This window comes from Haemaphysalis longicornis, unplaced genomic scaffold, assembly GCF_048455015.1.
Source record: "Haemaphysalis longicornis isolate Haplotype H1 unplaced genomic scaffold, Haemaphysalis longicornis Haplotype H1 scaffold_10, whole genome shotgun sequence".
Classification (NCBI taxonomy): Eukaryota; Metazoa; Arthropoda; class Arachnida; order Ixodida; family Ixodidae; genus Haemaphysalis; species Haemaphysalis longicornis.
Window position 1 is genome coordinate 24,785,442 of NW_027526204.1, and position 15,331 is coordinate 24,800,772.

The 15,331-nt window shown below is 50.1% G+C and overlaps 1 protein-coding gene across 2 annotated transcripts in view; it reads right to left on the minus strand.

Annotated features, from left to right (window-relative positions):
• Nucleotides 1–15,331, minus strand: part of LOC144158302 (uncharacterized) — a 141,664-nt gene that overhangs the window by 123,021 nt on the left and 3,312 nt on the right. For both annotated transcript variants that reach the window (XM_077689109.1, XM_077689108.1), the window contains exons 2-3: nt 4,388–4,534; nt 1,610–1,672 (exon numbers count right to left, since the gene is read on the minus strand). In XM_077689109.1, the coding sequence (XP_077545235.1) occupies nt 1,610–1,672; nt 4,388–4,534 (210 nt within the window). The remainder of the gene's footprint in view (nt 1–1,609; nt 1,673–4,387; nt 4,535–15,331) is intronic.

Sequence of the window (15,331 nt, forward strand, 5' to 3'; positions counted from 1 at the left end):
AACTCCTTTGATACATGCTGCTTAAAACCCAAACACGGTCGATTTCTAACTTAAGTTATGCAATTTGAAAAAGACTGAGGACAAAAGGAGGCACAGGTAATGTCCATGTGTTTTGTTTCCAGTCTCGATCACTTCTGCTTTTTAATAAAATCAAATTTGCTTTAAGACCACGAGCAAGTTAACAAGCATGAAGGTCCTCTTATAAATTCAGGCTTTGCATCATTAGGCCACAACCTAGCTACTGCGCCAATGAAGTGTAAACTAACACACCTCCTTTCCTATACCACAGAGTAGAAGAGCCACACTTCGTGCACTTGAAGTTGCAAGAAAGAATAGTCCTGGCATCAGTTTAGCCCCCCCGCAAAGCATAACAAAATTTCGCAAAAGTTATTCATAACACTTCTAACCGCAGAGCTGTCGTACAATCTGGAAGTTCGGTGTTGCAAGAAAAAATACCATAACAATGCTTAGCGCTCGTATGTGCGTTTTGCGGCAAGTTCGCTGTTGCAAGAAAAAAGACCATAAAAATGCTTAGCGCTAGTAAGTGCGTTTTGCGGCAACCGCCGAGTACCCGGCTTGTGCAGTGGCTTGAGCGAACAAAACAAAAACACCAGCGCCGTCATCAGTGTTACCGCACATGTAAAAAAAAACTTCAGCGCTAGTGCTTAAGATGAAAAGAAACCCGACTTGGGAGACGTCACCACAGCAGCCGCATTTTAAGTGTAGAGCACTTTAGGCGCTCGCCTTGTCGTCCTAGCTCACTCGCTTGACCCAAGTATATACAGCACCAAGACGGCGTCCCGGGGTAACACTGTTCTTGGCAGCGTACCACAAAGGCTTTGAAAGCAAAGCGGTTTATATAGTCATAAACGTTTGAAAGCTCGTGAAATGCTGGTGCTTGTTATACAACTTCCCGTTTTTTAGTGCAAAGAACACTATTGGTACATTTGAGGAATATACGTAAGTAACCGGCAGGCCTGCATTCCTTTAGTTAAGGACGCCCGTTGGATTGGTTTTTAAATGCAAAATGTGGCAATGCAACAACAGCACATGCGGGGAGAAAAGCACAGAGCACAGAACTCCTGCTGGCGCAGTTTCAGGCACGGGGCATGCGAGCACAGCGAAGGCGGAAAATTCGAATTGCATAGGGTGGTAGCAGTAAGTGGATAACGGCGGTACAGCCCATTATGGCGAATAACAGCTCCGCACTTTTTTAAAGCCAGTATCAGATTGGTGACTGTGTACAATCGGAGACATGGCTACGAGTGTGCCAATCCTTCCAGACATGACTTGCAGATCCCGGGACACCGCTGCCTCGAGTCGATGAGAAAAAGCTGGTGGAAGTCTACAATGCTGCGGATGACTTTGCATCCACCAATCGCTGCAAAGATAAAGACGACCTCTCCGATGCATATGATGACAATTCCTAACACCGCAACTATGAAAACAAGAAATGACACCGTAACTTTACCATGCTCCTGGCAATGCTCATTTAAGTCTTGAGCGTGAGTGCAAGCTTCCCTTGGCTTTTTACTATAAAAAGTTTCCTCAGCTCCCTTGCCTGCTTTGTGAGGTGCTCATAATAGAAACAATAACGAAAAAATCCCACCTGCTAATCCTGATTCCGTTTGAGAGCCAGCACTGATGAGTGATGTCAGAGAACATTGCGTACCTGAAAAGAAAAAAATATTAGTACAGTAATACCTCGTTACAAGAGACGCTCAAGGGAGCCGGAAATTGTGTCTCTTGTAACCAAGGTGTGTTGTATCCAAAAATGCTAAAAACACTGAGGAGTTGAACTGGATCGCTTTATGAGATACCACCGTCAAGGTTTGCTTGATCCCGTCAACAGAAAATTACTCAGGACGACTGAAAGAAGTCCTTCAGGGTAGTTTGCTTCTTGGAGAATGCAGACTGAAGGAGCTATCTTCCCAACTTCTGGAGGTAGAAGACTTCATCCTGTAAGCCTTCCTGCTGCTGACAGAATCTTTGTAGAGCCCTGAGGTGCTAGTCAGCTTCCACTGCTGACACTTTTGGCTCCGCAATGTCCTCTTCGTCCTCTTCTTCCAGTTCACCGTCAAGGGCACCTGCGCCATTCACTTGTGCCACGATTGCCTCATCCGTAAGCTCCTCAGAGCACACGAGGTCCATATCCGCAGAGACAAAATCTTCAAAGGACTCTGGAACATGCGCAGACTCTTGGATGAGGGTCCAAGCTTCACTCTCAAGGCTGTCGCCGTCGGGGTCTTCCATCTGAAGCCCCTCTTCCAACACATCACCACATTTGAAGCCAGCTTTCGTGAAACAGTTTTTTACCACTTCACTTCTTAGCCCATTCCAGACAGCTGAAATTACCTCAACGGCAAACCTCACGTTGATGATAGTTGCACAGTCTTGCTGCATGTCGAACAGCAGGCGTTCCACCAACCGTGTCCTGTACTGTGACTTGACCAAGTGCACAACCCCTTGGTCAAATAGGTTGAAGGTGAGATGTGGCATTGGGAAAAAAAAAACAACCTTTGTGGCTTTCAGTGCAGGGACTTTGGTGTGGCAAGAAGCATTGTCCACTAAGAGGAGCACATGGCGATTCTGAGCGTCCATCTTCTGGTCGAATTTTAACAGCCAGGAATTGAAAATGCTGGACGTCATCCATGTATTCTGGTTGGATTCGTATGTGACGGGAATGTGACGCCAGTGACTGAAACAGCGGGGTCGTTTTGACTTCCCTATCACGAGGAGACGTTCTTTCTCCGTTCCCGACATGTTGCAACAAAATAGAACGCTCGCCCACTCTTTGGACCGTTTCCTGCCGTGGCACGCATCTGACTTGAATGACATAGTCTTCCCTGGCCTCATTTTGTAAAATAAGCCGCTTTCGTCTGCATTGAACACGTCATCGGGGCTGTAACCATGAAGTAGCTGAGGAAGCTTACTATCTTTCCACGAGGACACGCAGTTTAAGTCAACTGAATCGCTTTCTCCCGAGATGCACTTGAACGAGATGCCGTTGCGAGCTTTGAAGCGATCGAGCCACCCTTCACTGCACTTAAAGTCGGCACAATCGAGAAGGAACGCTAGTTGCTCGGCGCGTTTCCTGAGCAGCACACCGTTCACGGGAATGTTCTTGGCAAGCGCGTCTCGCAGCCACAACAGTAAGGCTTCCTCCACGTTTGGATAGCTGGCTCCCCGAAGTCTGATTCGCTTCGCCGAGAGTCCACCGTCCTCTTGTTGCTTTAAGATTGCCTCACGGTTTTTCATTGTGGCGTTGACAGACTTCCGGGAAAGTCCAAACTTTTCCGCAACCGTCGTTTGCTTTTGTCCGGAGTCCACATCGCCTATGATTTCAAGCTTATCCAGCAGAGAGATCTGCTTTCGTTTTGCTGTTGACATGTCGCACGCTTCACGAGTGCTGCACTGCTCGCTTGTGAAACGTAGCGCCGCACGAAAGTCAAGGCGGCGTAGCCCCTGCACGAAGGTCAAGATGGCTTCCCTTCTGCCGTTGCCGTTCCGTCCCGCTCCCGCGGGTCTCACGCTACGCGAGGTTCATTTCAGCGGGGTTGCGTTCTCACGCCGTCCAACTAATTGGCTTCGACCGCAAAAACGTTACACATAGCTGTGTGCGCAGCCAATCAGGCGAGACTGCTTGAGAATTCGACCGTCCGGAAAACATCGGTATAACAGGTAAGGGGGGGGGGGGGGTGCAGGGGATGTTAACTGCCGACGGAGATGGGGCGAAGCGATAGCGGCTGAATTAGAAAGCCCGCGATGAGCGAGGTGCGGAATCCCATCGTGGCAAAGAGATTCGCTTCAAGAAGCCGGGACGGTCGCCTTCCCTCCCGCCACCGTTGGGCTGCCGACGATTCGTACAACGCAGTCTCATGGAAACACGGCGACGGCTCAAGTGTTCGACTTCGACGCGTGCTGTGGACGCCGAGACGGAAATACTACTCAATCGCGCATGGTTGCAGAATCGCTGTAGTTTGAAAATAGTCGCAACTAGCATCACTATTTAGTGACGCTAGTCGCAACTATGCGAGGCATGACATCTGGCTGCGGAACGGAACAGAATCGAGCCTAGGGAATGAAAATTGCTACGCGTGTGGTTTGTACTACGACGTCGGCCGCCTTGCGTGAGTGTTTTCAGGTTGTGTCTCTTATAAAAAGTGAATTTGCTCTAGGGAGCTGAAAATGTTGTCTTTAGTAACCGAGTATCTCTTGCAACCATGTCTCTTGTATGCGATGTTGCTAACAAGGGGAACATAGGGAGACCAACCAAACCATTTTCAAATGTCTCTAATAACCAAGTGTCCCTTGTAACCGTGTCTCTTATAACGAGGTTTTACTGTAATGCATACCACCTGGCGGTTACAGAGAATAGACTCAGTACCTATTGTACTCGTGGTATTGGCCGTCTGGGTGTAATGGCTGCAGGAGACACTCTGGCTGCAGGCTGCATCCAGAGACAGTGCCACAACACAGCTTCTTGAGATTGATAATGTTGTATGTGGCATGCTTGCAGCTATTGCAGTGTCTCCTGCAAGTAAAAAACATAACCACAAAAGAAAATTCCCATAGTCCAAGTATACTGCAAGAGAACCAGCAACAGCCCAATCAGGAGTTTCCCATTTGAAAGAAAATGTCACCCACACAATACAGCCCACCAGCTAGGCGCCTTTTCGAATAGATCAAACAGGTCGGCTTGCTTGCCCAGCGAAAATTGCAGACTAACGATGCACTTTTCTTATCCTTCAGCCCAATTGTTGTTTACAGGGTAATAATGCAGGAGTGCCACCCAGAAGTGCTGCTTAGCTGCCTATATTTGCTCCTCCATTAAGAAATACAGTCCCTCATAATTGAATTTTTTTACACACTCGATTAGTCATAATGAATGACACAATTGAATCCATCTGAGTAGAGTGGTTCGTATATGACTCATTACTTGAAAGCAATGATTGGAAAAACAAATACTTTGCATGTTTTGTGAGAGGACAAAAATTTACACACTAAAATGAGTTTTCGTATTGTGGCAAAGGGATGCCGGTGCACTTGATATTGCCGCGAACCATACATTGGGTTTGTTTATTTGTGTTTTGCTTTTACCGCCCGGCTGCGCCGGTCTGCGTTATCTCTGCGCCAAGGGAAGCGCGTGTTCCATTCTTTCTTTCTGTGCCGCATGTGTTATCTGTTCTGATAGGGAGAGCATTCCGATCTAACGTGAACAACCCAGAATAATCTTCTTGGATCTACTATGTTCTCGATGCGAATCGACGTTTCGAGAACCACGCGCGCCGAAAGATAAAAAGCCTGCAGTGCGGACGCCGGGGCATTCGATTCGACGACACTCGCCTGTGCAAGTCACTTTGTTGACCGCTGCTTCGCCGCCGCTGTATTCTTTTGAGTTGTTAGGGGAGCCAAGTTCGCTCCAATAAACGTGTTTCTCATTCAAGACAACTGCTCCGTCCTTGTCTTCGTGACATCTGGTGGAGGTGCGGGGTAGGCACCCTTCATGCCCACTACCTCTGGAAGCCGCCAAGCCAGTCCAACAAGAGCCAGCCTCCGCGTACAAGATTTACCACCCGAGTTCGGTCTACTACCGGAGAAGACGAAGAAGAAAGACGTCGCAACCAGCACCATGCTCAACCAAGCCAATCCTCCTGTCGTTCTGCAGCAGCCACGGGAACCGCCATCATTCCGAGGAGCCCCCGCAGAAGACCCAGAAGAATGGTTGGAAAAACTGGAGCGCGTCCGGAAATTCAACAGGTGGGACGACGCAGAAACGTTCCGGCACGTTTTCTTTTACTTGGAAGATTCGGCTCGCACTTGGTTCGAGAACCACGAGAGCTCTTTGACAAACTGGGCTCAGTTCAAAAGTGAGTTCACTAAGACCTTCACTACCGTGGTCAGAAAAGAACGCGCAGCGCTTTTACTCGAAACTCGAACGCAGCACCCCAACGAAGGGGTAGTGATCTTTGTTGAGATGAAGAGGTTGTTTCGACGTGCGGATCCGGAGATGACAGAAGAAAAGAAACTAAGGTTTCTCATGCGAGGGGTAAAGCAGGAGCTTTTTGCTTGCCTTGTCCGCAATCCTCCCAAGACGGTGGCCGAATTCGCGTCTGAGGCGGCCGCGATGGAGAAGACGCTGGAAGTTCGAACGAGGCAGTACGATCGCCCGGTCAACGTGATGGTTTCCGAGACGATCGGTGCCGGGGCTACAAGCTCCGACACACTGCGTGAGACCATCCGAGCAGTGGTCAGGGAGGAGCTTCGGAAGCTTTTTCCGACGACGCCGCAACCTCAAGTGGCTTCCCTGACTGACGTCATCCGCGAAGAGGTTCAACACGCTTTGGGCACTTCTATGCCATCCGAGGCACCCCGCGAGCCACAGGCGATGACCTATTCCGCGGCTGTTCGTCGACCCCGCCCTGCTCCAACCCGTCTACAAGAAGCTCCACCGTACCGCCGTCCACTCTCGCCGCCGTCCCCACTCTCGCCGCCGCCGACCGTACCGCCGTACACAGCCCAAACCCAGACGCCGAGGAAGACTGACGTTTGGCGAACGCCAGATCATCGTCCGCTGTGCTACCATTGCGGGGAGGCCGATCACATCTATCGTCGCTGCCCGTACAGGAGACTCGGACTGCGTGGTTTCTCAGTCGACGCCCCACGCCCCCGACCCGGCCAGCGCCCTACTGAGATCGACGAATACCTGTCCAACACCAACTGAGGACCAGTCCGCTCACACCGATCGCCATCGCCCTACCCATACCAGTCGCCTAACCGCCGTAGCAATGCTGATCTCGCACGTGGAAGGTCCCCCAGCCCACGCGGGGGAAACTAAAAGCAGCAACTACTGGAGGTGAAGTTGCTCTACGGCGAAATACTGGAAACCCTCCAACGACGCAAGGACGCGCCGAAGACAGTGATTCACGACATGCCCTCATCCCGACGACCCGACCCAGCCCTGACGAGACTCCTGAATGAATGAATGAATTTGGATTTTATTGGCGCAGCAGCCAAATTTGGCTATAATGCGCCAGACAAAAGGTAAATATTTTGAACACACTACGGTAAAAGGCTCATGTAAAAATCATGTAAAGTGGTAAAATCAAAGTTTCTGTAAAAGCTTGAGTGCACTCAAAAATTTAAAAACCGCTCAAGAAAAAATGATGTAACATGGTGATATCAAAGTTTGTCTAAAAGCTTGATGGCACTCAAAAATTTAAAAACCTTTTCGAAGGGAACCAGGGGTTCATCGCCAAGCAGTAAAGCAGGGTGCAATGGAATTTGAAATTTATAAAAGTGGGAAAAAAATTCCCGACGTTTGTTTTCGTAACTAGGACACTCGATAAGTATGTGTATTACTGTAAGGCGCTTCCCACATTGCTCACATTCTGGAGGGTCTTCTCCCAGCAATAGGAAGTTGTGGGTCAAGCGCGTGTGCCCAATTCTTAGGCGACATAACACCACCTCTACAAATCTTTCTTTATGTCTGCAGCTCTGCCACTCTCTCAGGTGCGGCTTCACAAGGTGGAGCTTGTTTTCATTGAGTTCTGTCCATTCAGACTGCCACTTCTTCGTTATTGATAATTTTAGTCTCCGTCTGTAATCCTGGTAGGGTAAACGAGTTTCTGTCACCTCCAGCTCTTTGGTCTGGGCTGCGAGGGCATCTGCCTTTGCATTGCCGTCAATTCCTACATGACTCGGTACCCAACAGAAACTCACCTCTAAGTGATTTTTGCTACAGTCCATTAGTTGGTTGAGTACTTGTTGGACAAGTGGATTTTTGGTTTTGTTTCCTGAACACAGGGCTGCTAGCGCACTGAGAGAGTCAGAGAAGATGATTGACTGTGGTGTCCTTTCAGTGCATACTTTGTTTAAAACGAGCTGTATGGCATGCAGTTCGGCAGTGAAGATACTAGCGTCAGGTCTGAGCCGTTGGCATTCGTCATAATAAGGTCCAATTGCAGCTGCTCCCACATGTCTTTCTCCTTTGGAACCATCCGTGAAGTAAGTAGCACATCCAGCATACCTGAACTGGATATCTAAGAACTCTTGCTGTAGTAGTTCTTTGGGATTGTTGTGCTTATTGTACTTCAGCAGGGAAAAGTCACATTGTGGCTTGCAGTATTCCCATGGAGCATAACCGGTACTGTGGGTGACCAGCATGGTATCATCTACATAAAAGTCAAGGGCTTCATTAAGAATGCGGTACCTGAAAAACATGGTTGGAATAGTCCGAGGCCTGTTGGTAAAGAGAGTTTCAAAGTGAGGTTTCAGAAACAGCTGTCGACAAGGGTGAGTTGTGCAGGAAAGAATTCTCATTATGTACATGTTTCCGAGGAGTACTCTCCGTTTGTTAAGTGACCATTGATTGGTTTCTGCATACAGGCTTTGCACCGGAGATGTCCGGAAGGCTCCGCTGCTTATTCTGAAGCCACAGTGGTGAACAGTGTCGAGCGCTTTGAGTACAGATTCGCGACCAGATCCATAGATAAAGCAGCCATAATCCAACTTGGAACAGATTAGACTGTTGTACAGCCGCAAAAGGCAGGTGCGATCTGAGCCCCACGTTCTGTAGGATAAATGTTTTAAAACATTCATTGATTTCAGACATTTGTGTTTTAGATAGTTAACATGGCTTTTAAATGTTAACTTTTGGTCAAATATTAAGCCAAGAAATTTGTGCTCAGTTCGAACAGGGATTTGGGCCGATTTTATGTGCAGCTGAGGATCTAACACAATTCCTCGGTACAGAGTGAAAGGCACACAGACTGTTTTTTCTGCACAAAAGTTATATCCATTTTCCTCGGCCCACTGCACCAGACGGTTTATGCCAAGTTGCAGTTGCCTTTCGCAGGATGCTAAGTTGCACGAGGAAAAGCTGATCTGAATATCGTCCGCATAAAGCGAATACATCAAAGATTTCGGTATTACACGTGCGACTGAGTTTAGCTTGATTAGGAACAAGGTAACACTAAGAACACCTCCCTGAGGTACGCCATTTTCTTGAGTGTACACATCCGATAATACTGTTCCAAATTTCACTCGAAAGGAGCGATTGGAAAGGTAACTTTTCAGCATTCCAAGCATTCTGCCTTTTACACCATAACCCTGCAGATCTAGCATTATACCATGTTTCCATGTGGTGTCATAAGCCTTCGACAAGTCGAAAAATACGGAGACACAGTGTTGTCGTTGAACAAAGGACTCCCTAATTTTCGTTTCTAGACGGAGAAGGTGGTCAGTTGTTGAGTGCCTTGCACGGAAACCAAACTGAAGGGCATCAATAACGTGATTTTCTTCAAGAAGGTGAGTGAGCCGCTTGTTGATCATCCGTTCAAAACATTTCCCGAGGCAGCTTGTCAAGGCAATTGTCCTGTAGCTTGCTGGTTCACTACGGTCTTTACCTGGCTTCAGTAGTGGGAGCATAATGGTTTCCTGCCACGCTACTGGAAAGTAGGCTTCAAACCATATTTTATTAAAGAAATGCAGTATGACTTTTAGGGTTCTTGGGGTTAGATGTCTTAACATTTCATAATGTATTCGGTCTGGTCCTGCAGCCCGACTGCTTCCCTAAGCAATCGCCAGAAGTAGTTCAGCCATAGAGAAAGGTGCGTTATATGCTTCTTCATTACTCAGGCTTATCTTAATTATACTTTTTTTCAGCCCGTTCTTTATACCTGAGGAATGATTCAGAGTATTGGGCTGAACTGGACACTTTGGCAAAATATTCAGCTAGAATGTTTGCCTGCTCAGCAAGGCTTTTGCTACCATCAAAAAGTGGCATAGTAAATGCACTATACGTTCCATTCACTTTCCTGACCCTATCCCAGACCGTTTTTGTGCTTACGTTACTACTTATGGAACTTACAAAGTCCTGCCATGAAGCCTTTTTCGACTGACGTCTTATCTTGCGCGCCTCTGCTCTGAGTCGTTTGAAGTTTATTAGACATTCGGCAGTGGGGTAGCGTCTGAAACGGGACCATGCGCAGTTTTGCTTCCTACGGGCATCCCTGCAATCAGAGTTCCACCACGGCTTTGACCTCCTGGGGAGTGTCCCGGAGGACTCGGGAATAGACACTTTTGCAGCTTCCAAGAGCCGTGAAGTTATTAGGCTGCAAGTTTCATCTGCACTCAAGTCCTGTATTTCGTGATATTCGATTTTACATGCTTGTTCGAACAGAGACCAGTTGGCCTCCTACAACTTCCACCTTCTGGTGCACACTGGTAGCATGGGTACTGCCGGTGTGGAGTCCAGAAAAACCGGGTAGTGGTCACTGCCGAGAGGATTTTGAAGTGTTGACCAAGTGAAAAAGGTACTTAGGGATGGCGTTGCAAGAGAGATGTCAATACATGATTCGGTGCGGGTTGATGAGCATATGTAAGTGGGACTCCCATTATTGAATAAATGCAAAGGAGTTGCGGACACTACAGCCTTGATAAGTCGGCCTCGTGCGTCACTTCTTGCACTTCCCCACAGTACATTGTGCGCATTGAGATCCCCCAGCAACAGGAAAGGCTCAGGCAACTCATCTATGAGTCTGGACAGATCGTTCTGGGTCACTGGAGCGGCTGGTGGAATATACAGGGAGCAAATCGTGAGGGCTATTCCAATGTGCGTTCTTATGGCTACTGCCTCCAAAGTGGTTTGAAGTTTCAGTTCGTTCGTTGGGATCGACTGAGGAGTGACGATTGCGACTCCTCCAGCAGATACAAGTGAGTTTGTCCTGTCTTTGCGGTGGAGATTGTATTTTCTGAAAGGATTATTGTGCACAGGAGATAAATGAGTTTCCTGAAGACAGACAATAGATGGTTGGGACTTCTCCAACAATTCGTGAATGTCATCTATGTTACACAATAGCCCACGACAGTTCCACTGTATTATCCGCACCATACCAGTCTTTTTGGGTTTGCTCTTTTGTATTCAAGGAGGTATGGGTGAGGTCACGTCCATCTCCTCCTCTTCCTCTTTCCTACTGTCGCCTGCAGGACGCCCAGGCTTCCCGCGGCCCTTCGGTACCCTTCGAGGGTCGGGGGGTTCCCCAGGCCGTTGCCGTGCAGGAGCCGCACCTGCGGCAGTGCCACTTCCCTGCGGCACCTTCTTCTGGGGCGTGTCGACCGTCCCCCGAGAAGGGGGAGCCGACCGTGCAGCCGGGGCAGAACCCGCTGAGCTGCGTGTTAGCCCCGAAGCCTCCTTCACCCCATCGGTAGCCGGTACAACGGCATCTGGCCCGACTTGTGTAGAGGGCTGCGGGAGTGAGCAGTCCGCTGAGCGGTCCACTCGGTTTACCTGCGTGGACTGAGTCAGTGCCGGGCATTGGGGCAGCCCAGCCTCTGGGACAGGAGGGGGCCGTACCGCTGACACCAGGCCCCTCAGCTTGACCTGTGTGCCTACAGACACCAGCGATGGCGCCGGCCCCCGCCGCACCACCTCCGCAAAAGTTCCTTTTTGTTGGAAACTTAGCCTTCTCTTAGCCTCAGGGAGAGATAGATTCTGTGTCGTCTTGATGGTCATTACTTCTTTCTCATTCTTCCAGACCGGACAGGATCTGGAGTACGCACCATGGTTGCCAGAACAGTTAACGCAGTGGGGTTCTTTTTCGCATCTTTCGTTCTCATGCGCTTTTCCTCCACACCTAGCGCATGTGGGTTTGCCGCGACAAGATCCAGACCCGTGACCAAACCGTTGGCACTGAAAGCAGCGCCTTGGGTTTGGAATGTAGGGCCACACCCTGCAGCGCAGATACGCTGCATTTACTGAGTCCGGTGGCGTAGTAGAGCTGAATGTTAAGACAACATGTTTGGTTTTAATTTCCTCTCCATTTTTCCTTATCAATATTCTACGTGCTGCGACCACTCCTTGTTCCGCCAGTTCGGTCTCAATCTCCGCGTCGGAGCAGTGGAAAAGCTCGGACTCGGAGATCACGCCTTTAGATAAGTTTAGTGATCGGTGCAATGTCACTGTCACGTTCGTGTTGTCGATTTTTGCGAGTTGCACGATTTTTGCACTCTGCTTCTCTGGTGTGTACTTCTACCAGTACATCTCCATTCTGGAGTTTCCTGGCGTTGTAGTTTGTCCCGACTAGCTGATTGAGGGCCTTGGCAATTGCAAAGGGAGACTTTGTCTGCATGGGCTCCTCTACTCCTTGAACCACAAAAAATCGTGAGAAGTTGTCACCGTTTTTTTGCAGCAGGTGCTGGGAGATGACTTCGGTCCGGGCCCTTTTCAGGGACCGATCAAGAGGTGTCTTATTTTTAGCCATGTGGATAGCTGGTGTTTTTCGGTGGCCACGCTGGCCGCCCACCACGGAGCCCAACCAGGGGAGCGTGCAGGTAGTCACGCTAGCCATGCGTGGCCACTATAACTTTATGAAAAGTGGTCTAGGTAGGCCATTTTACACAAAGTTAACCCTTGCCGCCTGAGGGTAAAAGGGAAAAAACAGGAAAAGAGTAGGTGACAGGACAGGCATGGAAAGATGACAGGACAGAAAAAGAGAGAGAGTGAGGGAGATAGGAAAAGGCGACTGGCTGCTTTCCCCAGGGCGGGTCAATCCTGGGGTACCGTCTGCAGGAAGCGGGGGCCAAAGTGGCGTGTTGCCGCCACCAGGGGGCCGTAAAGGTCCAAAACAACCCTGGCTTTGGCTCAGCCACCAGGATGCCCTTTTCCCTGGACACGGCTAAGCCACGCACAGCCGGGGCGTGGGTGGGTCCAACCCACATGGGCTTGGGGTCCGCGGTGTCGCCACTACTGTCACCTTAAATAGACAAGGTGCCCCTGCGGGCGACGAGACTCCTGAACACGACGACAGCTACACGGCGCGACGCGTACCCGACCTGACCGAGACGTCCGTCGAGAAGACGACGACAACGACAATGCACAGTGCCCGACCGTCAACACGTACAAGCAGAGATACGACGCCCCGACGAACCCGGAACTCGAGGAAGACTGCATCTGACGTCAAGGTGTCCATCGACGGCTTTGACGTAGTCGCCCTCGTAGACACGGGAGCTGACTATTCGGTAATGAGCGGACCGTTTGCGTATAAACTGAAGAAAGTTATGACCAGATGGGACGGTCCGCATAAACGCACAGCAGGAGGCCACCTCGTGACGCCAAGTGGAACGTGCACATCGCGCGTCACCATAGACGGCACGACGTACCCTGCCGCGTTCGTCATCTTGCCTAACTGCTCCCGCTTTTTCCTTTTTCCTCCGATAACTTTTTCCTCCGATCACTCCATGACGCCGGAACCGAACCCCGAACACCGTGCAGCTGTAAGGATAGCCGATGATCATGTCACCCTGCCACCCCGCGCAAGTTTGATGATCACCGTCTACTGTGAAGGTGCTGCTCCTGACGTTGACGCTATCGTGGAGAGTGACCAAAGGTTGCTTCTCGACCGCGGTGTGTCTGTCGCAAGAGGCATTGCGCGCTTCAAGGAACACCAATCCCACATTTTGGTTACTAATTTCACCGAGGAGTATCAGCATTTAAACAAGGGCGCGGCAATTGCATTCCTAGAAGAAACGCAAGAAGCAAGTGATGTTATCGCGGTCGCCGACTTTGAACGCACCCCCGTATAAACCTTCAAGCTCCCGCAGCCCTTCGACGTGAATCCGGCGCTACCGCAAGAACAACGGAACAAATTATTGGCTTTGCTGCGTCGCTATAGCGAATGTTTTTCGTCGAGCGCAAAACTACATCAGACCCCTCTAGCGAAGCACCGAATAATAACCGAAGATGGAGCCCGACCTACCCGACAGTCACCGTACCGCGTCTCTTCACACGAACGGGAAGCCATCCGGACTCAAGTCGACGACATGCTGAGCGATGACATTATACAGCCATCGAAAAGCCCCTGGGCTGCGCCCGTCGTACTCGTAAAGAAAAAAGACGGCACATTAAGGTTTTGTGTTGACTACCGGCGACTGAACAAAATCACGAAAAAGGACGTGTACCCCCTCCCCCGAATCGACGACGCCCTCGACCACCTCTGCCACGCGAAGTACTTCTCATCGATGGACCTGAAGACCGGCTACTGGCAAATTGAAGTGGACGAGAGAGACCGAGAGAAGACTGCATTTATAACCCCAGACGGCCTATACGAGTTCAAGGTGATGCCGTTTGGGCTGTGCACAGCACCAGCGACGTTTCAAAGAGTCATGGACACTGTGCTAGCTGGCCTTAAGTGGCACACCTGCCTCGTATACCTCGACGACGTAGTGGTATTCGCCCGGACTTTCGACGAACACCTTGCAAGGTTGGAGTCTGTACTCGAGGCCATTCGTACGTCGGGGCTAACGCTGAAGCCTGAAAAGTGCCATTTCACATACGAGGAACTCAAGTTCTTGGGCCACGTCGTCAACGCCGCGGGAGTCCTACCTGACCCGGCAAAAACTTCAGCTATCGCGAACTTCCCTAGGCCGAAAGACAAGAAGGGCGTGCGAAGATTTCTCGGGCTGTGCGCATACTACCGGCGCTTCGTCGCAAACTTCGTACGCATTGCAGAGCCACTCACGCGCTTGACGAAAGATAGCACCCCTTTCAGCTGGGAAAATGACCAAGAAAAAGCATTCTGCGAGCTGCAAAAACGCCTGCAATGCCCGCCCGTGCTCGCTCATTTCGACGAAAATGCTGAAACGGAAATGCACACAGACGCCAGTGATATAGGCTTGGGTGCCGTCCTTGTCCAAAAGCAAAGTGGCTGCGAAAGGGTAATCGCCTATGCCAGCCGTGGTCTGTCGAAGGAGGAGAAAAACTATTCTGCCTCTGAGAAAGAGTGCCTGGCTATTATATGGGCGATTTCAAAATTTCGCCCATACGTGTATGGAAGGCCATTCAAGGTTGTAACAGACCACCATGCGCTGTGTTGGCTAGCCAATTTGAAGGACCCCTCTGGCCGTCTTGGGCGGTGGAGCTTGCGCCTGCAGGAGTTCGACGTTACAGTCGTTTATAAATCCGGCAGGAAACACTCCGACGCCGACTGCCTGTCCCGCGCCCCCGTCGACCCACCACCACAAGACTCTGATGAAGACAGCGCGTTCTTCGGGATCGTGACGGAGAGCGACCTAGCCGCCCAGCAGCGTGCCGACCTCGACTTACGCGTCATAATCGAGTACCTCGAGGGATGCAACGTTGCCGTTCCTAGGACCTTCAAATGCAGCTTACGAGCATTCAGCCTGAGAAACTCCGTCCTCGTGAAGAAGAATTTCAGCCCCGGAGCAAGAACGAATTACCTTATTGTCATCCCTGCAGACCTTCGTGACGAAATTTTGGAAGCGTGCCACGACGACCCGTTTTCCGGACATCTCGGCACAGCAAGCACAATTG